General features: G+C 45.4%; 1 protein-coding gene across 1 annotated transcript in view; it reads right to left on the reverse strand.

Moving 5' to 3' along the window:
- The window catches only part of CACNA2D4 (calcium channel, voltage-dependent, alpha 2/delta subunit 4), a 130,668-nt gene extending 106,176 nt beyond the window's left edge, over window positions 1–24,492 (reverse strand). The window contains exons 1-6 of the mRNA XM_011931025.1: window positions 24,041–24,492; window positions 20,488–20,569; window positions 18,859–18,975; window positions 15,240–15,299; window positions 13,823–13,985; window positions 13,347–13,478 (exon numbers count right to left, since the gene is read on the reverse strand). Coding sequence (XP_011786415.1) covers window positions 13,347–13,478; window positions 13,823–13,985; window positions 15,240–15,299; window positions 18,859–18,975; window positions 20,488–20,569; window positions 24,041–24,468 — 982 coding nt within the window. The 5' untranslated portion in view covers window positions 24,469–24,492. The remainder of the gene's footprint in view (window positions 1–13,346; window positions 13,479–13,822; window positions 13,986–15,239; window positions 15,300–18,858; window positions 18,976–20,487; window positions 20,570–24,040) is intronic.
- Between the last annotated feature and the right edge of the window lie 1,918 nt (window positions 24,493–26,410).

The following is a 26,410-nucleotide window of genomic DNA, read 5'->3' on the forward strand; positions in this document are numbered from 1 at the left end:
GAAAACATCAGGCCTACATGCTTTATAGATAAAATCTATCAAACATAAGAAAACATCAGGCCTACATGCTTTATAGATGAAATCTATCAAGCATTTGAGGAAAAGATCATTCTAATCTTATTCAAATATTTCCAAAAACCAGAAAAAGAGGGACTACTCCCAAATATGGTCTATGAAGTTAGTATAATTTTGAAAACCTAACAAGGATAGTAAAGGAATGACAAATTATGGGACCATTTCACTTATATAGAAGCAAAAATCCTAAACAAAATATTAATAAACCAAATCTGGCAATGCATAAAAGGATCATTTACTATAATCAAGTTAGGTTTCTCATAGGGATACAAGGATTGGTTAACATTAGAAAATTCAATAGTTAAGTAGGCAGAAGACAATATGCATTTCACAAAAGAGGATATATATACAGCTAATAACATATAAAGAAATGCTCAACTTCATGACTGATCAGGGAAATGCAATGCTAGACCACTATGAAATACTATTTTATACTAAAAAATTATTAGCAAAAAATTATTTTTTTGAGACAGGGTCTTGGTCTGTCACTCAGGCTGGAGTGCAGTGATATGATCACAATTCACTGCAGCCTCAGACTCCTGGGCTCAAGTCATCCTCCCACCTCAGTCTCCTGAATAGCACCACAGGTGCACGCCACCATGACTGGCTGATTTTCATTTAAAAAAATTTTTTTGGTGGAGATAATGTCTCACTATGTTGCCCAGGCTGGTCTTGAATTCCTGGGCTCAAGCGATCCCCCTGACTTGGCCTCCCAAAGTGCTGGGATTACAGGTGTGAGTAACTGCACCTGGCCAACAAAAAACTTCTAAGTTTAACAACATTCAGAGCTAGATAAATTGTTCATCAATGGGCTCTCTTATTCATTGCTTGTGGGAATATAATTGGTGTGAGTATTTTGGAAAAAAATTTGGAATTTTCTTTTCAAAGTTGAATGCCCATATATCTTAGGGCCTAGCAATTCCATTCCTAGGTTTATACCCAAGGGACACTTTTGTAATAAGTCTCAGGAGACATGTGTAAGAATTTTCACAGTAACACTGTTCACAAAAGTAAAAAAAAAGAAAAAAACAAAAACTGGAAAAAACCCAGATGGTATCAAAAGGATGGATAAATTGTGATATATTTGCCTCAAAGAATATGTGACAACCCATTGAGCACAATGCTCAATGGAAAAGCAAGCTCTAAAAGCCTATATACTAAACCAGTTTTATAAATTTCAACAACAACAACAACAACAAACAACAAAAACAAAGCAGAGAGTGGATTCTGGGAAGATGGTGGAGTAGAAGCACCAGGAATCTATATCCCCATCTGGACAACAACTGTGCTGGTAGAATCTGTCTGCTGTAACTATTTTGGAACTCTGCAGTCTATTAAAGATTTGCAGCTTCCAGGGGAGGTCTTGGATGGTAAATTGCAGTTAATTTCTGTTTATTTTAGCTTTTAGCACAGTAGCAGCTACTCATGCCCCAGCCCCATGCCAGGCAGGTGTGCATGTGTTCTTGGAACAGTTTACACAGCTTGTAGGAGCCAGGGTGAACAAAAAGAATCCTGTCCTCCAAATATTGAGGTTCTGTGCTCTGACTGCTGATTGCTGCTTGTGATCACAAAAGTGCAAATAAAGAAGTGTCTGTGCATTGTTGTACTTCCTCCCATTGCTGCAAACCTCTCTTCCTATATTGAGGTTATTTTCAGGATAAAGATCCAGTGATCATTTTCCCCCTTCATTTTCTTATTTTCTGCTTTTGTGAGCCAGACATTAAAAACTAAAACATTCAAAAACAACTGCATAGGAAATTAGAAAGTGATCATGCGTACCCAGAATAAGACTTAGAAAAGACCTGACAAGACCTTAAGTTTACACCTCAGGCTGAGCCTCAGCACAGAGGCAGCCTACAACAAATTTTTTAAAAATAACAAAAACAGGAAACTCTAGAGAAGGAGGAGGGTATGATTTCCAGAGCTACCATATGAATGTTCAGTTCAAATGTAAATTGAAATGTCCACTTTTTAACAAAAATTGCAAGGCATACAAAAAGGAAAGTGTGACCCATTTAGAGGGAAAAAATAAACCAACAGAAACTATCTCTGAAAAATATCTGATGGTAGATCTACCAAGCAAAGACTTTGCAACAACTGTCTTCGAGACATACAAAGAACTAAAGAAAGATGTGGAAAAAGTCAAGAAACAATATATGAACGAAATGAAAATATCAGTAAAGAGATGAGAAATCTAAAAGTAAATTTAAAATTATTCTGGAGCTGAAAATACAGTAACTGAAACTTTAAAATCCACCAGAGGGATTCAAAGGCATATTTGAGAAGGCAGAAGAGAGAATCAGTGAAATTGAAGATAGGACAATGGAAATTACTGAGTTTAAGGGACAGAAAGGAAAAAGCTTAAAGAAAAGTGAATGGAGTCTAAGAAAACTATAGGAAAACATCAAGTTGACCAACATATGCATTGTGAGAGTCTCAGAAGGAGAAGAGTGACAAAAATTTTGAAGAAATAATGAGAGAGTATTTGAAGAAATAATGGCTGAAAACTCCCCAAATTTGATGAAGGACATGAATATAAACATCCAAATATGAACTCTAAGTAAAATCAACTCAAAGAGATCTACACACAGGAGACACATTACAATCAAAAGTTCAAAAGGCAAAGATAAAGAGGCAAGCTTAAAAGTTGCAACTTAAAAAGGAATCATCATATAATAGGGGACTATCAATAAAATAATCAGTAGATTTCTCATCAGAAATTTTCCAGGCCAGAGTTGATGAACTGATATATTCAAAGTGCTAAAAGATGAACTGATATATTCAAAGTGCTAAAAGAACTGATATATTCAAAGATATATTTAAACAAGCTCATCAACCAAGAATCCTCTATCTGGTAAAACTATCTTTCAAAAGTGAGAGAGAAATTAAGACATTACTAGATTTTAAAATGCTGAAGGAGTTTATTGCTAATAGACCTGCCCTGTAAGAAATGCTCAAGGGAGTCCTGCAGGGTGAAATGAAAAGACACTAGACAGTAACTTGAAGCCATATTTAAAAAATAAATGTCTCATAAAGGAAAATACATAGACAATGATAAAAGCTAGTATTACTCTAACACCGATTTTAACTCTACTGCTTGTTTTCTGCATGATTTAAGAGACTAAGACATTTTACAAAGCCAGTACTAGGCTGAAAGCTTGTATTATTGTAACACAAAATTTTGTTTTCTACAGAATTTAAGAGACTAATGCATTCAAAAGAATTATTAAGACAGGGAAGGAGAGCGAGGTGGCTGAATAGAAGCCTCCACCAGTCATCTTCACCAAAGGAACACCAAATTTAACAACAATCTGCACAAAAAAAGCATCTTCATAAGAGACAAAAATCAAATAAGCAAAAACAGTACCTGATTTTAACTTCTTATCACTGAAAGAGGCATTGAAGAGGTTATACAAAACAGTCTTGAATTGTTGATGCCATCCATGCCAAACCCCCTTCGGTGGTCACATGGCACAGAGAGAGAATCTAAGTACTTGGGAGAGGGAAGATGCAGTGATTGTGGGACTTTGCATTGGAACTCAGTGCTGCTAACCCCAGGCAGATGGTGCCCACAGAGGGAGCCTGGTCAGACAGGAATCGCCCATCCCAGCAGCCAGAACCTGAGTCTTGGCAAGCCTCACCATCATGGGCTAAAAGTGCCCTGAGGTCCCAAATAAACTTGAAAGGCAATCTAGGCCACAAGGAATGCAACTTGTAGGCAAGTTCTAGTGCTCTGCTGGGCTTGGAGCCAGTGGACTTGGGGTACACACAATCTAGTGAAATATCAGCTGGGGCGGCCCAGGGAGTGCTTTGTGTTACTCCATCCTTAACCCCAGGCAGCGTAGCTTGTAGCTCCAAAAGAGACCCCTTCCTTCCACTTGAGAAGATGAGAGGGTAGAGCAAAGAGCACTTTGTCTTGCAACTTGGATACCAGCTCAGCCACAGTAGGATAGAGCACTGGGCATAGTCCTGAGGCCCCCATTCCAGGCCCTAGCTCCTGGATGACATTTCTAGACACACCTGGTCTACAAGAGAACCTGCTGCATTGAAGGGAAGAGCTCAGTCCTTGGCAAGATTCATCACTGGCTAACTAAAGAGCCCTTAGCCGGGCACGGTGGCTGAAGCCTGTAATCCCAGCACTTTGGGAGGCTGAGATGGGCGGATCCCGAGGTCAGGAGATCGAGACCATCCTGGCTAACACGGTGAAACTGCATCTCTACTAAAAAATACAAAAAACTAGCCGGGCGAGGGGGCGGCGCCTGTAGTACCAGCTACTCGGGAGGCTGAGGCAGGAGAATGGCGTGAACCGGGGAGGCGGAGCTTGCAGTGAGCTGAGATCCGGCCACTGCACTCCAGCCTGGGTGACAGAACGAGACATGAGGAGTGACTCTTCTGCCCGGGAAAAGGGGAGGGAAGAGTGGAAGACACTTTGTCTTGTGGTTTGAGTACCAGCTCAGCTGCAGTAGAACAGAGCACCAGGTAGATTTCTAAAGTTTATGACTCCAGGTTCTGGCTCCTGGGCTGCTTCTATGGGCCTGCCCAGGATCCGGGGGAACTTGCTCCCCTGAAGGGAAGGACACAAGCCTGGCTGGCTTCACCACCTGCTGATCATAGAGCCTTAGACCTTTGAGTGAACATAGGTAATAGCCAGGTGGTAGTTACAGTGGGCCTTGGGAGAGACTCTGTGCTGCCCTGGTTTCAGGTCTGACCCAGCATATTCCCGGTGATGGTGGATACAAGGGTGCTTGCGTCACCCCTCCTCCAGCTCCAGGCAGCTCAGCAGAGACAGAAACAGAGAGAGAGACTTTGTTTGTCTGGGAGAAAGTAAGGGGAGATAACAAATCTCTGCCTGATAATGGAGAGAATTCTTTCAGATCTTATCCAAGAACACCAAAATGGTATCTCTACAAGTCTACAAGAACCACAGTGTTAACTGGGCTTGAGGTATTCCCTAATGCAGATATGGCTGTAGTGACCAAACACTTAGATCACAACACCCAAGTCCCTCTGAACACCTAGAAACCTCCCCAAGAAGGATAGATACAAACTTTCATTCCTCACAGCGCAGACTGTGAAGATTATAATAAATACCCAACTTTCCAATGCCCAGACACTGGAGAGCATCCACAAGCATCAAGACCATCCAAAGAAACATGATCTCACCAAACAAATTAAATAAGCCACCAGAGAGCAATCCGAGAGAGAGAGAGAGAGGGGGGGGAGAGAGAGAGAGAGAGAGAGGTAGAGAGAGAGAGAGAGAGAGGTGACCTTTCAGACAGAGAATTAAAAATAGCCATTTGGGGAAAACTCAAAGAAATTCAAGATAACATGGAGAAGGAATTCAGAATCCTATCAGATAAATTTAACAAAGAAATTGAAATAATTTGAAAGAATGAAGCAGAAATTTTGAAGTTGAAAAATGCAACAGAGGCAGGGTGCTGTGCCTCATGCCTGTGATCCCAGCACTTTGAGAGGCTGAGGTGGGTGGATCACTTGAGGTCAGCAGTTCAAGACCACCCTGGCCAACATGATGGAACCCTGTCTCTACTAAAAAAAATACAAAAATTAGCCAGGTGTGGTGGCATGCACCTGAAGTCCCCACTACTTGGGAGGCTAAGGCAGGAGAATAGCTTGAACTCAGGTGGCAGAGGTTGCAGTGAGCTGAGATCACATCACTGCACTCCAGCCTGGGCAACACAGCAAGACTATCTCAAAAAAAAAAAAAGAAAGAAAAAGAAAAATGTGACTGACAAACTGAAGAATGCATCAGAATCTCTTAATAGCAGAATTGATCAAGCAGAAGAAAGAATTAGTGAGCTTGAAGACAGGCTATTTGAAAATACACAGTGGAGACAAATAGAAAAAAAGATTTTTTAAAAAGTAGCATGCCTACAAGATTTAGAAGGTAGCCTCAAAAAAGCAAATCTAAGAGTTATTGGCCTAAAAGAGGAGGTAGAGAGAGAGAGAGAGAGAGAGAGATTGGGGTAGAAAGTTTATTCAAAAGAATACTAATGGAGAACTTCCCAAACCCAGAAAAATACACCAATAATCAAGCACAAGAAGGTTACCAAGCAGATAGAACACCAAGCAGATTTAACCCAAAGTTGACTACTTCAAGACATTTAATAATCAAACTCCCAAAGGTCAAGGATAAAGAAAGGATACTAAAAACATAAGGAGAAAACAAACGGATAACAGAAAATGGAGCTCCAATATGTTTGACAGCTGACTTTTCAGTGGAAACCTTACAGGCCAGGAGAGAGTAGCATGACGTATTTAAAGTTCTGAAGGAAAAAAACTTTTACCCTAGAGTAGCATATCCAAAAAAATCATTCAAATATGAAGGAGAAATAAAGACTTTCTCAGACAAACAGAAGCTGAGGGATTTCATCAACACAAGACCTGTCCTATAAGAAATGCTAAAGGAAGTTCTTCAATCTGAAAGAAAAGGACATTAATGAGCAATAAGAAATCATCTGAAGGTACAAAGCTCAATGGTAATAGTAAATACATAAAAAAACACAGAATATTGTAACACTACAATTGTGGTATGTAAACTATTAATATCTTAAGTGGAAAAACAAAAAGATGAGCTGATCAAAAATAATAACTATAACTTTTCAAGACATAGTTCACAAACGGTTAAAAAGCAGAAGGACGAAGTTAAAATGCAAAGTTTTTATTGTTTTCTTTTTGCTTGTTTGTTTATGCAATCAGTATTAAGTTGTCATCAGTTTAAAATAATGGGTTATAAGATATTTTTGCAAGCCTCATGGTAACTGCAAATCCAAAAGTATACAATGAATACACAAAAAATAAAAAGCAATAAATTAAAATATGCCACCAGAGAAAATCACCCTCACTAAAAGGAACACCAGAAAAAAGGAAAAAAGAGAAGCACAAAACAACCAGAAAACAGTAACAAAATGGCAAGAGTAAGTCCTTACTTATCAATAACATGAATATAAATGGACTCGACACTCCACTCAAAAGACATAGAATGAATGAATGGATTAAAAAAAAAAAAAACAAAGCTTGGGCACATGTTCTCAGGACCTCCTGAGGACTGTGTCATTGGCAAAAAACATTTTTAAAAACCTAAAAACAAACAAACAGAAAACACAGCAAGACTATTGATCTGTTGCCTATAAGAAACACACTTCAACTGTAAAGACACACATTGAAAATAAAGGAATGGAGAAAGATATTCAATGCAAAAGGAAACCAAAAAAAGAGCAGGAGCAGCTATACTTACATCAGACAAGATAGATTTCAAGACAAAAACTACAAAGAGAGACAAAGAATGTCATTAGAAAATGATAAACAAGTCAATTCAGCAAGAGGATATAACAATTGTAAAAATATATTTACTGGAGCATCCAGATATATAAAGCTAATATTATTAGAGCTAAAGAGAGAGAGAGACCCCAATGCAAAAATAGCTGGAGACTTCAACACCCCACTTTCAGCATTGGATAAATCATCCAGACAGAAAATCAACAAAGAAACATCATACTTAATCTGTGCTATGGGCCAAATAGACTTAATAGATATTTACAAAACATTTCCCTCAATGGCTACAGAATACAAATTATTTTCAGCACATAGATCATTCTCAAGGACAGAGTATATTTAGGCCAGAAAATAAGTCTCAAAACATTTCAAAAAGTTGAAATAATATGAAGTATTTTCTCTGATCACAATGGAATAAAACTAGAACTCAACAAGAAGAGGAATTTTGAAAACTATACAGAAACATGAAAATTAAACCACATGCTATAGAATGATCATTCAATGAAGAGATTAAGAAGGAAAATTGAAAAATTTCTTGAAACAAATGATAATGGATACACAACATACTAAAACCTATGGGATACAGCAAATGCAGTACTAAGATGGAATTTTATAGCTGTAAGTGTGTATATCAAGAAAGTAGAAAAATTTTAAATAATCTAAAATACATCTTGAAGAACTAGAAAAGCAAAAGCAAACCAAACCCAAAGTTAGTAGAAGAAAAGAAATAATAAAGATCAAAACAGAAATAAGTGAAATTGAAATGATAAAAAAATACAAAAGATCAATGAAATGAAAAAGTTGGTTTTTAAAAAAGATAAACAAAATTGACAAACTTTTAGCCCCACTAAGAACAAAAGAGAGGAGACTCAAATATATAAAATCATAGATGAAAAAGGAGACATTACAACTGATACCACAGAAATTCAAAGGATCATTAGAAGCTACTATGAGCAAATATATGCCAATAAATTGGAAAATCTAGAAGAAATGAATAAATTCCTAGACACATACAACCTACTAAGATTGAACCATAAAGAAATCCAAAACCTGAACAGATCAATAACAAGTAATGCTATTGAACCCATTATAAAAAGTCTCTTAGCAAAGAAAAGACTCTTAGCAAAGAAAAGATGAAAAAGAAACCAAGAAAGTAATCCCATTTACAATAGCCACAAATAAAATAAAATACCTGGAAATTAATTTAGCCAAAAAAGTGAAAGGTCTCTACAAGGAAAATTATAAAATTGATGCAAGAAATTGAAGAGAACACACAAAAAAAATGGAAATTATTCCATGTTCATGGATTGGAAAACTTAATATAGTTAAAATGTCCATACTATCCAAAGCAATCTACACATTCAATGCAATCTCTATCAAAATACCAATGACATTCTTCACAGATATAGAAAAAACAATTCAAAAATGTATATAGAACCAAAAAAGACCCAGAAGAGCCAAAGCTATCCTGAGGAAAAAGAACAAAACTGGAGGAATAACATTACCTGACTTCAAATTATGCTATAGAGCTATAGTAACAAAAACAGCATGGCACTGGCATAAAAACAGACACATAGACCAATGGAACCAAATAGAGAATGCAGAAATGAATCCATACATCTACAGTGAACTCATTTTTTTACAAAGGTGCCAAGTACACACATTGGGGACAGGATAGTCTCTTCAATAAATGGTGCTGGGAAAATTGGATTTTCATATGCAGAAGAACGAAACTAGACTCCTATCTCTCACCATATACCAAAATCAAATAAAAATGGATTAAATACTTAAATCTAAGACCTCAAACGATGAAACTACTAAAAGAAAACATTGGGTCGACTCTCCAGGACATTGAACTGGGCAAGGATATCCTGAGTAATAACCCACAAGCACATGCAACCAAAGCAAACATTGATAAATGGGATCATATCGAGTTAAAAAGCTTCTGCACAGCAAAAGAAACAATCAACAAAGTAAACAGACAATGCACAGAATGGGAGAAAATATTTGCAAACTCCTATCCATCTGAGAAGGGATTAATAACCAGAATACATAAGAAGCTCAAACAACTCAATGAGAAAAAAAAAAAATCAAATAATCTGATTTTTAAATGGGCAAAAATCTGAATGTACATGTCTCAAAAGAAGAAAGACAAATGGCAAACAGATATATAAAGAGACTCAACATCATTGATTATCAGAGAAATACAAATCAAAACTACAATGAGATATCATCTCACCCCAATTAAAATGGCTTGTATCAAAAAAACAGGCAATTACAAATGCTGGCAAGAACTTGGAGAAACTCATACACTCATACACTGTTGGTGAGAATGCAAATTAGTACAACCACTATGGAGAACAGTTTTGAGGTTCCTCAAAAAACTAGAAATAGAGCTACCATATGATCCAGCCATCCCACAGATAGGTATCTACCTAAAAGAAAGAAAATCCATATACTGAAGAGATATCTGCACTCCCATGTTCATTGCAGCACTATTTACAATAGCCTAGATTCATAAACAATCTAAATATCCATCAACATTAGATGAATGGATAAAGAAAATGTACATGTACACAATGGAGTACTATTCAGCCATAAAGAGAATGAGATTCTGTCATTTGCAATAACAGGAATGGAACCAGAGGCCACTATGTTAAGTGAAATAAGTCAGGTACATAAAGAAACTTCACGTCTCACTTATTTGTGGGAGCTAAAACTTAAAACAACTGAACCCATAGAGATAAAAATTAGAATAATAGTTATCAGAGGCTGGGAGGGGTAGTGATGGGGTGGGGGAGAAGTGGGATGGTTAATGGGTACAAAAAATAGAAAGAATGGATAAGATCTAGTATTTGATAGCACAACAGGGTAACTATAGTCAGTAATAATTTAATTTTACATTTTAAAATAACTAAAAGAGCATAATTGGATTATTTGTAACACAAAGGATAAATGCTTGAGGCAATGGATACCCCATTTGCCCTGATGTGATTATTACATGTTGTATGCCTATATCAAAATATCTCATATACCTCATAAATATATACACACACTATATACCACAAAAATTAAAAATTAAAAAACAAGAAATATTAGTTTGTGGTTTTGGGCACACAATGTATAAAGAAGGAATTTTGTGACAACAACAACCAAAAGGGGTAGATAAGGAACTGTAAAAGAGCCAAGTTTTTGTATGTTATTGAAGTTAAGCTGTTATAAATCCAAATTAGAATGCTATAATTTTAAGATGTTAAATGTAATCCCTCTGGTGACCAGAAATAAAATAACTGTAGAATACATATAAAAGGAGATGAGAAAGAAATTTAAATGTTTCCCTACAAAAAATCAACTAACCATAAAAGAAGACAGTAATGCAGAAAATGAGGAACAAAAAAGCTTAAGGCTTATAGAAAACAAATAGCAAAATGACAGAAATAAGTCCCTCAACAGTAATTACTTTAAATATAAATGGATCAAACTTTCCAATCAAAACACAGAGATTGGCAGAATGGATAAAAACATAAAACTAGCAAGCAAAACTCAGGAGCATATTAAAAGGATTACACACCATAACCAAATAGATCTTATTCCTGGAATGCAAGGATGGTTCAACATATGAAAATTGATCAATGTAATATACACATTAACATAATGAAGGGAAAAAATTCCATGGCCATCCCAATGGATGCATAAAAAGCATTTCACAAAATTAGACATCCTTTGATGACACAAACATTAAAAAAACTAGCAATAGAATAAAACCGATATAAAAATCATATATGGAAAACCACATCTGAAACATCATACTCTATGGTGAAAGACTAGAAGTTTTTTTTTATTATTATCAAAAACAAGACCAGGATGTGCACTTCTGCCACTTCTACTCAATATAGTATTGGAAATTTTGGCTAGAGTAATTAGGTATAAAAAAGAAATAAAATGGCATTCAAACTGGAAATAAAGAAGTAAAATTATGCCTGTTCTCATATGTAGAATGCCCTATAGATTCCACAAAATCTCTTAGATCTAATAAATAAATTCAGCAAAGTATCAGGGGACAAACTCAACACACAAAAATCAGTTGCATTTCTATACATTAACAGTGAATAATCTGAGAAATTATTTTTAAAAATCCCATTTACAATAACATCAAAAAGAAAAAATATTTAGGAATTAGCTTAACCAATGAGGTGAAAGACTTGAACAATGAAAACTATGAAACATTGCTGAAAGAAATTAGGGACAGGAATAATGAAAACACATTCCATATTCATAGATTGAAATACTTAATATTGTTAAGATGTCAGTACTGCCCAAGGTGGTCTACTGATTCAATGCAATCCCTATCAAAATCTCAATTGCAAGAGAAACTCATTCTAAAATGTATATGGAACCTCAAGAAACCCCAAATAGCCCAAACAATTTGGGGGAAAGAAACACCTATGGAGGCACACTTCCTGATTTTTAAATTACTGAAAAACTACAGTAATCAAAACAGCATGGTACTGGCATAAAGAGAGGTATATAGACCAATGAAATAGGATAAAAATCCCAGAAATAAACCCTCACATATATGATTAAACGATTTTTGACAAGAGTACCAAGACCATTCAATGGAAGAAAGGCAGTCTTTTCAACAAATGGTGCTGGGGCAACTGTATATCCACATGCAAAAAAGTGAAGTTGAACTCTTACCTAATACCATACATAAAAATTAACTAAAAATGGAAATGTAAGACCTAAAACTATAAAAATTTTGTTAAAAAACATAGGGGAAACACTTTATGACATTAGAGTTGGCAGTCATTTCTTGGATGTGACACCAAAGGCATAGGCAACAAAAGATAAAATAATCAAATTGGATTTCAGAAAAAAATTAAAAGTTTGTTCATCAAAAGACAATATGAACAGAGTAAAAAGGCAGCCCACAGAATGGGAGAAATTATTTGCAAATCACATATCTGATAAAGGATCAATATTCAGAATATATAGATAACTCATAAAACTCAACAACAATAAAAATAGTGCAATTCAAAATAGTGAGAAATGGCCTTTCTACTGACTGATGAGTTCACATCTGGACTGTGTTGTTTACATATGAGTTGGCGTCTCTGGAAGCCCTGATGTGGCAGGAATATTTACAGGAATTCCACCCTGGAGTAGACAGGAGGGGCATGTGAGCTGCGTGGAAGAAGGATAAATCTATTCACTGAAGCTCCAGAGAATCGAAACAGCCGCAATAGCTAGCTGTGAATTCTGGCAGAAGAACACAATGCCAACTGTGGGAACTGCAGGAGCTCTGAGGTCCCTTTGCACTCCAAGAGAGAGAATGACTTTCCAGCCTGTGGACACAGAGGAGTCCTTTCAGGCCTTTCTGGTTTCCTGTTTCAGAAAAGTGGGATAACTTTAAGACTTCCTGGACTGTGTGCTAAACCATAAAAATGGGTTGGGGTGAAATGGAGAGCCAACTTATTTTAAATGGGAACCAAAAAGAGGTAGAACTCTTGGAAACTTTGTGCTCTGTGTGTTCTATTTTTATTGATGGACTCTATTAAGTTGGCCACTAGCCACAGAGTGGCCTGTGCCATTTTCTGGATTGCTGTTGAACACTCTTGGCGAGTGCGCCTCATTTTTCCAATTGGGACATAAAGTCCTTAAGGTAAAGAATTGTTTTATCCTTCTTTGTATCTCCCAAAGTACTTTTCATGGGACAGGAGCTTCATGTGGGCATTCAATGACTGGTTTCATGGTGTTTGATGGTTTCATTCATTCATTCATCCATTCCACAGCCCTTTAATATGTGCATGTCATGCAGTGAGAAAGGCTAAAGTGTGGGCTTGAAGATGCTTTGGGATAGGAGGACCAGCCCCATTCACTGGGGACCTGAGTGCCAGGGTCCATCTTCAATGCCCCTATTGTCTTATTTCCAGAGAAGAATCCCAGAAGGTCATGGAGATGCAACTCCGTGTCCTTACCTGGATAGATCCTGAAGAATCCAGTTGCACTGCCAAAATATTGCCAGGTCAACGTTGGGTCTCTCTGGAAGTTCTCCACAAAGACAGCATTCAAGGCTTCAGACATGTAGACTCCATTTAAAATATCTGGGTCTGAAGGGTGAGATTATAGATGATCATGATCCTGTAGAACTTCTCAGGAAAATGGTGATCATGCCTGGTGGGTGTGCCTGATGGGTGTGCCTGGTGGGTGTGTCTGGTGAGTGCCTGGTGGGTGTGTCTGGTGGGTGTGCCTGGGGAAACTTGCCTGGTGGGTGTGTCTGGTGGGCGTGCCTGGTGGGTGTGTCTGGTGGGCGTGCCTGGTGGGTGTGTCTGGCGGGTGTGTCTGGTGAGTGTGTTCGGTAAGTGCCTGGTGGGTGTGTCTGACGGGTGTGCCTGGTGGGCGTGCCTGGTGGGCGTGCCTGGTGAGTGTGCCTAAGCTGAGCCTGCTAGGCTACCTTTGTTGTACACGTTTGTGGGCAGCTGCACGCTGCTGATGGAGGTGTTCACCGGCAGGTTGCTGAAGTGCGCATTGGACTCCAGGAGGAACTCGGCGCCCAGCTCCACGAAGTTGCCTTTCTCGTCCCTCTCATTGATCAGGACCGAGTTGTAATAGTCGAACTGGGGTGGACAGGTGAGGCCCACGGAGACGGCCCGAGCACAGGGACAGGCGGAGAGAGAGGAAGAGAAACGGCGCAGGTGAGAGGACGCGAGGGCCGGGGCGGAGCGGCCATCAGTGTCTACACAAGCACCTGCAGCGGCGCGCTGGGCAATGATAGGGTCCAGGAGGCCGCACGCAGAGGCAGGAGGCCGACGTTTGATGACCGGCGTCCTGGCCGCTGCCTCAGTCCCCAACTTGGAGCAGCGTGTGTTGACGTGGCCGAGGCAGAGAGGAGACAGGCAGCCACGGAGTCCAGGACAGGTAGAGACAAGGAGCCCCATCAGCCCCTCCACTTCTCGCGGGCCAGGAAGGTCCCAGAGCCCCAGAACGGTGCCTGCGGAATCTTGGGGCCTACAGCCCTGGCCTCAGACAGGGCCCAGGTTCCAAGCGCCCCAGGTTCCGAGTCCCGCAGCTGCCCTCGGCCTCTCCAGCGCGGTAGTGGAGGGTGTGCTAGGATTGCCTCCAGCAGAGCCCCGGCCCCATTTCCTCCACACCACCGGGTTCACACCTGAACAACCCCCAGGACTGCCTCACGGACATCCCCACGCCAACTCCCACGCCAGGTTCCTGCACCCCACACCTGGCTCCTCCTCAGGACTCTGCGGCCCGCGCTGGCCTTCCAGGCACACTCCCAGCCGCGTCCCCGCCCTGCTCAAGCCCTCCGCACCTGCCTTTCCCTGCTGAGAAAGGCCAGGCTCCTACCCTGCCACCCAAGGCTCCCCCCAGCCCCTCACCTAACTGTCCAAGGCCACTGTCTTCGTCACCAGCCTCTGGACACATAGGGCCCAGGTCCTATGTGTTTCCTCAACTAACCTTGTGTTTTCTTATTTCTGTGTCTTCTTTCCACTGTGACCAAAGGCCCCTTTTCCGGGCCCTGTCTGCCTAAATCCCTCTGAGCCCTGGGCGCAGCCCCAGGCCGCCCTGTCTGCGGGAGTTTCGGGGCAGCCCTCCCCTTCTCCAGCCTGCATTCTCCGGAGGCTCCATCACCCATCTGTAGTGACTCGTGATGTGCCTTATACTGGACTTCTTTGCACTGTGAGCTTCTTGAGGTCAAGAACAAGTTCCGATCCAGAGGCCGGCACATTGCTGTGCCTGTGTGGGGTGAGCAGTAAATGTCTATGGAATCAGTGGATTGCCACCCTACACCACCACCCCCATATCTGGTACTCAGGTGATCCTGGCCCTCTGGCACCAGTGCCAGGAGTGGGACTCACCACCAGGGATTCGTTGAATTCGTGGTTCAGGTCGGCCTCCTCAGCAGCCTCCACCAGATTCTGAGGGATGGGAACACAGAGGTAGGGAGAATGGGTAAAAGGAACACAGCAGGTTTTCAGCAAGTGAAACAGTTGCCAGGTGACCCAGCAATTCCACTCCTGGGTGTATGCCCAGGAGAATTGAAAACAGGGACGCTAACAAGAACTTAGGCACGAATATTCACAGCCACACTATGCACAACAGCCAAAAAGCACGTGCATACAGCTAAGTGAAAGCAGCCCATCGGAAAAGGCCATGTACTGTGTGATCCCAACAACATGGCATTCTGGAAAAGGCAAGACTAGGGAAATGGAGAAGATAAGTGGTTGCCAATGGTTGGGGATTTTTAGGGCAGTGAAATTCTTTTGTCTGATACTGTAATAGCGGATGCATGTCATTGCACATGTTTCCAAACCCACAGAATGTACGAGAGTGAGCCCTAATGTGTGCTATGGACTTTGGGATAATGGAAATTCATTGATTATACCCAATCTACCATGGATGCAGGGTGTTGATAGTGGGGAAGGCTGTGGCAACAGGGGATGTATGGAAACTGTACTTTCTTCTACATTTTGCTGTGAACCTAAAATGGCTCTAAAAAATAAAGTCTACTAAAATATGTGCATTTTGTGTGTGTGTGTGTGTGTGTGTGTGTGTGTATTCAAAGCCAAAAGATGGAAACAACTCAAATGTCTGTCATTTGATGAACTAATGAACAAGATGTGGGTTATGCAGACAAGGGAATATTATACAGCCCTAAAAAGGAATGAATTGCTGATGCATGAAACAACACAGATGAACCCTGGAGACATTATGCTAAGTGAAGTAAGTCTATAAATGGTCACATATTGTATGATTCCATTTACGTGAAATACCCACAATAGGCAAATCCATAGACAGAAAGAGATTAGTGGTTGCAGAGCTAAGAGGAGGGGGATAGTGGGGTGATTGCTTACTTAGTACTCAGATTCTGCTTGGAGTGATGAAAAAGTTCTAGAACTAGATGATTGGAGATGGTTGTACAACATTGTGGATGTACTTAATACCACTAAATTATACACTTTAAAATAATGGTCAATTTTATCTTACATGTATTTTGCTGCAATACCATTTTTTTTTTTTTTTTGAGATGGAGTCTTGCTCTGTCACCCAGACTGGAGTGCAGTGATGTGATCTTGGCTCACTGCAACCTCCACCTCCCAGGTTCAAGTGATTCTCCTGCCTCAACCTCCCGAGTAGCTAGGACCACAGGCGCCTGCCACCATGCCCGGCTAATTTTTGTATTTTTAGTAGAGATGAGGTTTCACCATGTTGGCCAGGATGGTCTCGATCTCTTGACCTCATCATCCGCCCACATCGGCCTCCCAAAGTGCTGGGATTACAAGCGTGAGCCACCGCACCTGGCACAATTTTTTTTCTTTTTTTTTAAGAGCAGGCCAGCACCACAGAGTGTCAGGGTAAGTCAGGGTGGGGGAAGTGTTTTGGGAGCCAGAGGACCTAAGATCCTGTTCTAGCTTTGTCAGGGCCAAGCCACTAAGCCTCTCTGGTCTTCTGCTTATACAACCATAAATTGGGTAGGATAATCCCTGCCTCCCCAGTCTCAGCCTACAGATCCTAGGATAAGGAAATTCCACAGGGAAATACTCATTTCAGGGAGGCTTTGCAGGAAACTTCCCATGCGCATCCTCATAGAAGATCTGCAACCCCCACACACCACCCACAGCAGGGGCAGGGACCGGTGCTTACAGAAAGTCCACAGAGCAGTGCTTCTTTGGTGTCTGAGGCTGTGGAGGGGCACAGGGAGCCTGGAGCCCCAGCCTCTGGGAGTGTCTCAGGACTACTCGCTGCTCTAAGGGAGGAGACCACCCCTTATATTGTCTTATGCCCAATTTCTGCCTCCAAAGAAAGAAGAAGTAAAAACTAAAAGGCAGAAATGAAATCCACAGGCAGACAGCCCGGCGCCGCACCCTGGGCCTGGTAGTTAAAGATCGACCCCTGACCTAATTGGTTATGTTATCTATAGATTCCAGACATTGTATGGAGAAGCACTGTGAGCATCCCTGTCCTGTTCTGTTCCGTTCTGGTTACCGGTGCATGCAGCCCCTAGTCACGTACCCCCTGCTTGCTCAATCGATCACGACCCTCTCACACGCACCCCCTTAGAGTTGTGAGCCCTGAAAAGGGACAGGAATTGCTCACTCGGGGAGCTTGGTTCGTGAGACAGGAGTCTTGCCGATGCTCCCGGCCAAATAAACCTCTTCCTTCTTTAACTCAGTGTCTGAGGAGTTTTGTCTGCGGCTCATCCTGCTACACTCTAGTGACACAAGGACCAACGCCTGAAGTCAGGCGATTTTCATATCCCACTGTCTGTGTTTAACCCAAGGAGGCTGTTTACACAACGCTCACTGATTGAAAGAGGCAGGTGTCACTGCGGGTGCCAGGCTGTGTGTGAGGCTGGTGCCTTCCTGCTGTGATGTGTGATTCAGGGACCTGGGATAGGCTCTTGAGTCCCCAGGCATCTTCTCGTTGGTTCCTGATGCTAAGATCTCTTGCCCCTAGGCCTGCAGAAATGCTGCTCATTATAACACATGGGAAAGAAGGCCCCAGCAACCCTGACCTCGGCCTCCTCCCAGAGCGGGGGTTGTGATGGGGGTGGGGGGAAAGGCAGCACACTGGGGAGGCCGCAGCTCACCTGCCCTATCTGCCCCTTCCCCTGCTGCTTGGCCCTGGCCTCAGCCTCCCAACCCAGCCACCCTCCCCCGATCTCCTCTCTCCTTGTTCTGGCTGGTCTTACGAGTCCTTTCAGGGACAGCACTGGTCTTGGATGGTTCGATTCTTGACTGGATGGAGTGGAGGACTGTATCTCTCCAACCACACTGTATCTACTGGTTTATACCACCCGGGTCCCCAGAGGCCTCAGTGCAGACACTTCCTCCCAGAGAAGGGGACAGCTTCTGTTTCTCCTGGGCCCCACCAGCCTTGGTGGATGTCCAGTAACAGGGTCACCTGGGCACAGGGCCCATCCCTCTAAGCACCTCTGCTGCCCGGGTGGCCCTCAGAGCACTTTAGCCATGAAGGTGGGTCCTGATGACTGAATGAGGGTAAGGGAGGAACAAGGAGAGATGAGAAGGAGGAGAGGGAACGGAGGAGCTTGGCTTTGCTGGCCCCAGCTAGCTCGACTCCCACCCTCCTTCTGCTCGTCTGTCCGTCCATTCCCAAAGTAATTCCTAGGTGCTCACCCTGTGCAGTGCTCTGTACTGGTCACTGGGTATGCTCTGGTGACTCAGAGTTCCCCACAATGCTGCAGGCTGACCCGGCAGTGCTGAGCATGGCCACCTCGGGGCAGAGTTCCGATCCCAGCCCCTCCCCTCTCCTCTTGTTTCCTGTCATTTCCTCTTTTACAGGGATTCTTGGAGTAAGGGCTCTTTTGGCTAATGGAGGTACAAGGTGGACTCTTGTAAGACAGGAGAGGGTCACGAGGGTGGGAGGATGCAGGGCCATGACATGGGGAGGGTCACTCTGTCACCCTGCGTCATGGGGCTGGGGAGAAACGCCCTGCAGATCACAGGCCTGGAGTACCTGGACGGCCTCGACTTTCCTCCGCAGCATGTTCTCCATGTCCTCTGAGAACTTCCTCACCAGCTCCAAGCCATCCACCTCCTCGATCTTCAGACTGGACTCCACATCCTTGTACTTCTGTTTGGGGAAGGTGGGAGAGATGGGTGCACGTGGTTTTGTACCAGCATGGTTGCACCTGTGTATGCATGGCCTCCATCCTCTCAACAGGTGCATTCTGGCACACGGAGCCTGCTTTACTCAACTAGGGGGAGGCCTAGCCCTCTCCTCCTTGGACAACATCGCCAGTGATAGTATCGCTGCCTCTCTTCAAATGTCTCTCAGTTCCAGGTGCCCTAGATGCATTGCAGCTATATCCTTAACAGGGGACTAGACCGAGGCTCAGAGAAGTCAGTGAACTCCCCCCATCCCGACAGAGCTCGGCAGCTCCAGGAACTGAGCACGGCTGCCTGACATCTGCCAGTGAGCCCAGGAAAGCCTGGAGCGGGGTTTGAGTTTTCTCTCTGGGCCCAGGGGAGACCAGCTCTCACTGACTGTGTATATTGTGAATGTCTATTCACCCAGCTCTGAAATGTATTGGCCGTGTGACCACAGGCAAGCCAGTCAACCAGTTTCCTCGTTTGTAAGATGTGACATTTACATAGCTTTAGTGTATGCTCTAGAACGCATAGATTTTACAGAATACTTTTACCCCAAACGGCCACATCAGTACTGCTCTCTGCTCCTCGGCCCGGGTTGTGGTGCTGTGCAGCATAGGAGTGTGCTGTGAGGGGCAGGCGGGGTCTTAGCTGTCATCACTACAGTGGCCTCTGGGGGCCCAGGGAGCAGCCCACCCTGGCTCCTCTTACTCCACCAGGGACAGGCCTGGGGGCTGTAGGCAGGGGAGTTGAGGAGGGACATGTGGTCACATGCAAGCATAAAAGCCTGGGATTCAGGATCTTTGTGATATGGAAAAGGTGCCTCATGAATTGGTGGTGGGAATGAAATCATGACTATGAAGCTCTCAGGGAGTGGTAATAGAGGAGGGTGAGCTGCCATTGGAACTGCTCTGGAGAGTTACAAATATTAGAGAACAGTGAAGTTGTTTATAACCTGGTAAGAAGACCAGCCAGCCATTAATCTGCACAGAAAGCAATGCATATTAAGGGGGCGGATGCTGGACGTGGCTGGGGGCTGGGGGACTGACAGCTGGAGGTATGGGAGCTCTCCCTGCACAGAGGCCACAGCCCGTCCACCTTCTATGGCCCAAGCAACTCCTAGGGCCCCGCACATGCCCTCCAAGGCTCCGCTAGCATCACAGGTGTTAGGCCTGCACCCCACTCCATCCACTCCCTCTGTCTCCCCTTTATTCTTCACCCCACCCCACCCAGTACATCTCCTGCATCTAATTCCACCTTGGCCTCTGCTCCCTGAGGACCTGGCACAATGCTCCTGACCACGCCCCCAAACCGCCCCCACTGCCTTGCTTTGGGAGTTGAGCAAATCATTCACCTCCCTGGGCCTCAGTGTCCCCATCTGAAATAAGCCGACTTGATGGGAGGCCCAAGGCCCCTCACAGCATTGGCATTTCGGGGCTTTGATGGCTGACTGCCCTCTGCCACCCGGTGGGCTCTCTGGAAGGGGGTGACTGACCTTCTGCAGCAAGAGGGAGCCCGAGTATTTGGTCAGAGTGTTATACAGGTCCCCGCCGAAGGTGTCAGCCCATAGCTTCACTCTGCCAGGCAACAAAAGGACATGTGTATACACACAAGTACATGCACAAATAAAGAAATACACGCATACACATATGGATTCACACACATAGAAAGCAAGTGTCTACACACAGACACCAGCTGACGCATGCACACTCAAACACACAGACACATGCTGCATAAGAAATGCACACACACGCCCCCACATGCATACCCATACACACACACGCATATGCATACACACATGTGACATAAGCCCAGAAACACACAAAAGAGCACCTGTCCCTTCTCCTGTCCCTAAAGCTATAGCCATGGCCTGGGCAGGAGACGCGGAGAACCCTCCGGCTCCAGCGGCTGCACCGCTGTGTGTGAGCACCCTCGGCAGGCTCTCCTGCTGAGGGTCGTGAGGCAGGGCTGACCAGCCCAGGACTGAGCCTCACCCCAAGCCTCTGGGGTCTCTGGCTGGAGAGTTGCAGATCGAGAGGAGAGAAGGAGGGGAGAGGCAGTGGACAGGCTCAGGCCAGGGTCGGAGGACCCTGAGGCCAAAGGAGGACCTGCCTGGCCACAGCTGTGGCCTCTCAGTGAATTGTTCCCTCCAGGGCACTCCACTCAAGGCCGCTGGGGGCTGCCAAACCCTCTGTTGAAACCTCAGAGAACGCGTGAGGCAAGGGCGCAGGAGGAAAAGGCTCTGAGCTGCCACTGCTGAGGCTGAGGGCACAGCAGGCTGGGAGGGCATGAGGAGGCCACACCTTGCCCTCTGCGTAGGCAGCCTAGTGGGGAGCCCCGACCTCTGGCCCATGCCCCAGAAATGTACCACAATCCCACCATCTGGGCCAGGCTCCTGGGGTCCTGGGGGCAGGCACACAGGGCTGGGTCTGAGCCTCTCCAAATGCAGCGGAAGTGGTTTGCCTGTGCGATCATTTCAAGATCAGCAGTCGCCACTCAACCAGCGTTTATCAGGGTCCTACCATGAGGCAGCCTGGAGCCACCCCCCAGTCCCCACCTTTGCAAGGACAGTTTTCTCATGCAGGTAGCATAGTACACATCTGAAGGTGCCCATGAAGGTCGGGGAGGGGTAGTGGTATAAGGAAAGGCTTCCCGGGGGAGGGAGATCTGAGCTCTGGGTTAGAAGTTTGGTAGCGGTTAGCCTGCAGAGGGATCTGGAAGGGGATTGTAGGTAGGGAGTACAGAAGAGCTTGGAGGAGTAAAACACGACTTCCAGGTGTCCAGTGTGGGCTGTTGACCTGATGGTGTTGTTATTGAATAAAATTAAGACTATCAGGAAGGTCGGGGGAACAAGTTGAGGAGGGTGAAAGGTGACGTGTGTAACTTGGGCTCTGCTGAATGTGAGGTTCCCATTGCAGAGCTACCAAGTGCCATTGGGCAGGTTGTGCACTGCACAACTCTAGAAGGCACCAATTGTGTTTTACCTTGAAAGACACACATCTGAATTTAAAACCTCACATGAGGTTTAGGAAAAGCTGCCCATAAGCATTGGGTATGTGTCTAACAGGTAGAGACAGGGCCGGGAGTCATCCGCCCAAAGGTAAGGATTGAAATTCTGAGGGCAGGAGGGCTCTCTCAAGGAGGGTGTGCAGCATGAGATCTCTGAGCCTTGACAGATGTTGGGGAGCACCCCCAACCTCATGGGGAGGCAGGGGAGGAGGAGCACTTGAAGATAGCAGAGCTAAGCGGTGCCCAGGGAGACCCAGCGGAGCGCAGTGCCATGGAAGTCAGCAGAGATAAGCGGTGCCCAGGGAGACCCAGCAGAGCGCAGTGCCATGGAAGTCAGCAGAGATAAGCGGTGCCCAGGGAGACCCAGCGGAGCGCAGTGCCGTGCCATGGAAGTCAGCAGAGATAAGCGGTGCCCAGGGAGACCCAGCGGAGTGCGGTGCCATGGAAGTCAAGGCACTGGGATAAAAGGAGAGGGGGGCTTGTGTGTCCCAAGCAACAGGGTCTGGGGAGACAAGGCCAGGAATGTCTCCTGGATCGGGCATGAGGAGGGCTTTGGGGACCCTGTGGAAACAGAGTTGGGTGGAGGTGGAAGCCCTGCAGGCAGAAGGGAAAGACTGAGAAGAGAGGTTTGGCGGGAGTGAGGACAGGTGGGGCCAAGTCCTGGGCAGGCAGACGAGGCTGTGTGCAGGCTGTGGTCTCCGGCAGCACCCAGGGCTTCTGCATAGACGGCCGCTGGGGCCCCCCTCCCTGAAGGCCTGGATTCCAGCCACCTTGACTTGGCCCTCAGCCCACTCCTGGAGTTGGCCCTCTCCTATCAGCTGGTGTGGGTTCTGGGGATGAAAATTGTTCTCAACATCTCCTGCAGCAACAGAGAGCGTTACAGGCTGGCAGTGGGTGTGATGGTGGAAGCGCAGTCCAGGCTGACTGGAGTTCAAATCCCAGCACCTTCATTTCCTGGCCTTGTGAACTTGGGGAAGTCACCTGACCTCTCTGGGCCTCTGTTTCCTCAGCTGCAAAACAGGGATAAAATAAGCCCCTGCTGAATGGCTTTGCAAACTAACGGTGTCATTTGTGAAGCACCCAGCTCCGTGCCAGGCATGAAACAAGGAGAGTTGTGTGGCTTGATGGGAGACGATGCTGCCTAATCCACTGCTCAGCCAAACACATGCGCAGTGTGTCATGTGGGCTCCCTGTCCCCACTCCTGCTAAGACATGCAGTTGGCAGGTGGCTCTGCTGGTGGCCTGGCTATGGTGCTGGGCTCAAGCGACTGGATTAAACAGGATGGAGTCTGTGCCACCTACAGTCTGGAAGGCTCTGTCCCCCACCATGTCGTGGAAATTTCCTTCCTAGGACCACCAGAGCCAGGGCCTAAAATACAGACACCCCGGAGAGGTTGCACAGTAATTTAAATTTACACCAAGGTGCACATGACTGATACCGGGTTCTTCCCTGGAGCTGGTCTTAATGGCCGGCTATAGATTCAAGGCTGGAAGGAGGCAGAAAGGTGTAGAAAGGGAAGACTGTGGCCACCAAAGTCCATTTTTTCCCCAGTTCCTGGACAAGCCACCTCCTGTGTGCATGAGACGTTCTGTGGGTTCAGAACTGCATCCCCTTTTTGGAATGTCAAAATACGCACTTCTTGCCAAATCCTCTGGGGAGCTGCGATGAGGAGATAACCCGGCTCCCCTAGGCCGCCTCATCTCAGCGATGATCCTGAAGGAGCACCCGCCCTGCAGGTGCCCCAGAAGCTGCTTGTCAGGCCAAGAAGAGAGCAGCGCTGATGACCAGCTCTGCCGAAAGCTACCCTGCTCCTGGGGAGGGGCAGGTGGGACCCCAGAACTCGCAGAGCTTTTGGGAGGAGAGAGGTGGCCGGAGAAGAAACGGGTTTTGCAGCAAGAGAGTGGTCAGTCGCAGCCACTGGGAAGAGCCCAGAGGGAGGGCAGGGGCGGGGGGAGTGGGCAGAGGAGGGAGGCCCAGCCCGGGAAGAAAGTGGGAAAGGGTGATGGGTTTTTGGGGTGGGGTTGAACATGAGGCTTACGTTTCCAGAGGAATCTTGGGCTGCCCCCAGGTAGGGGACAGGGAGGTGCCCAGGAGCAGCAGCCACAGGAGGGCCGAGGTCTTCTGCACAAAGGCCCAGGCCACGGGCATTGGCTGGCGGGGAATCCAGCAGCTGGTGGAGCTGAGATTTGCGTGGAAGTTGGGGGTTGCCGGCATGGTGGGCCTGGGGTTGGGGAGGGGAAGGAGTGCAGAGCAGCCACAGACCATGAGCTCTGTCTGCCTGCCTCCCAGACCCCAGGGACGCCCCAAGCCTTTGTCTTCTGGGCCCTGGCAGGCCTGGGGTCTCCAGCCTCTCAGTCCTGGGTGGGGAGGGCTTCTCTCTGCCCCACAGCTGCAGCTCACAGAAGAGTCGCCCCACCTAGCCAGCAGGCCTCGGGAGAGGGACTGGGGGAGAGGCTGTGGCAACATGAACCCCTTTAATCCGCTGGCCTCTCCTCTAATCCTCTCCTGACAGCAGGGAGGGGGTGGCAGGGGGTGGGGAGCTGCCTCCCGAGATTACCACGACTGCAGCTGGTTCCCTCAGGGCTGCAGTGCACCCCTCTGCTTTAAAGAGGTAGCCCCGTTCCTGCGGAACCACCTTCTGGACCCAGGAAGGGCTTGCTGTGACTCTGGCCAGAGGACAGCGGCTGAGTTTGCACAGTGCTCTGATGGACCCACAAATCTCTTGTTGACCCCGAGGTGGGGGCGTGTCCTCATCCCTGCTTGGCAGAGGCTCTTGAGGCCCGGGGAGTCCCAGGGGCAGGACTGGGACTCTGGCTGGTGTTTCCAGGCCTGGGGCCTTCAGGCCAGGTCATAGGTCATAGGTGAAGTCAGTGCGGGTCATAGGTCATAGGTGAAGTCAGTGCGGGTCATAGGTTATATGTGAAGTCAGTGCAGGTCATAGGTCATAGGTGAAGTCAGTGGACCCACGCCTCCACATCTCAGCTGCTCGTGGGCAGGGCGGGGACGTGTTTGCTGTGCAACTGATGAAGCTTCAGGGCCCCTGAGTCCACAGACTCCACCCTTTCCTGGAGAGGCCCTAGCAATGTGTTCCTGTGGCCAAACATTTTTGTAAACTATGCGGAAGTGAGATAGTTTCACCATAGCCGGTTGAGACGTCTGTCTCTTTCCATCCCAACTTCTCTTCTGTCTCATAGGCCCTTAGTTGGATGATGTTTGGGTGGCCGAGGGCACTTGGGGGATCCACTTAAGAGGAAAGTGAGCCAGGGAAACATTTAATCTGGGCTTAGAGAGATATGCTGATGTGGCTCACAGCGACTTCTTTGTATAGAGAAGTCACCTCCAGCTGAGTGTAGGAAGGGCTTCCAGGAACACTCGTCCCACAGGACATCCCACCAGCAGCTGCAGCAAGAGAGGCTGGGCGGCAATGTGAGCGCACCCCACCCCTCTCACCCCGGCCATGTGTTGTGGGGAGGGCAAAATAACCGTCAGGAGCTCATCTGCAGAAAATCTGCAAAAAGCCACACAGGTAACATTGTTAGTGGAGGATCTGGTTCTCACCAAGGCCGGGCCAGAAGAGAAGTTCTCTCCTCTTAGGAAAATAGTTGATATTGAGAGAATATAACTACACTGTACATTGCTTTGTGTTCTGATGAGAGTTACACAAATTAGAATTGATCAAAATTCTTGTGTTGTGAGCCCAAACCCGTAGTAGTACCACATGGGTCCTCTGGGGGTGAAGTCATAGATTTTATGCAGTCCCTGCATCAGATTGTTTTCTTAGTGTAACTGGTGCACCACGTCTTCACAAAATCTGGTGGTTCCAGCAAAATGGTACACAAAATTGCCACCAACGCAGAGAAATGCTTGCAGAAGCAAGTGTTCTGATGACAGAACTCCTACACAGATTCATCAATAAGTCTGTGTTGGAGTATCAGAGTAATCTGGTGGCACAGTTTTGTGGCTGAATACAATGTATTTTTTAAAGGCATCTGAATGATTCCTATGAATGTCTTAATTTCACATAAATTTTGTACATGTTTCGAGGATTACAAATCAAACACATTTAGAAAAAATAATACACAGGTTCATTGGGCAGTCAATACATAAAAAGAACGTAACTTCTCTAGGTTTTGTGAATTTGGTGGCATTCACCAGCTTCTTAAAATTTGTAATTTGGAATGATTTTTAAAACTAAATAAATATTCACCTTTTTTCAACTTTTTTATTGTGGCCAAATACACATAACATAAAATGTACCATCTTAATCATTTTTTTAAGTGTACGATTTAGTGTGATTAAATACATTCATAATGTTGTTCCACCATCACCACCATCTATCTCTATAATTCTTTGATCTTGTAAAACTGAAACTCTGAACCCATTAAACACTAGTTCCCCTTCCCTTCTC

The sequence above is a fragment of the Colobus angolensis genome, unplaced genomic scaffold, assembly GCF_000951035.1.
Source record: "Colobus angolensis palliatus isolate OR3802 unplaced genomic scaffold, Cang.pa_1.0 Scaffold89, whole genome shotgun sequence".
Taxonomy (NCBI): Eukaryota; Metazoa; Chordata; class Mammalia; order Primates; family Cercopithecidae; genus Colobus; species Colobus angolensis.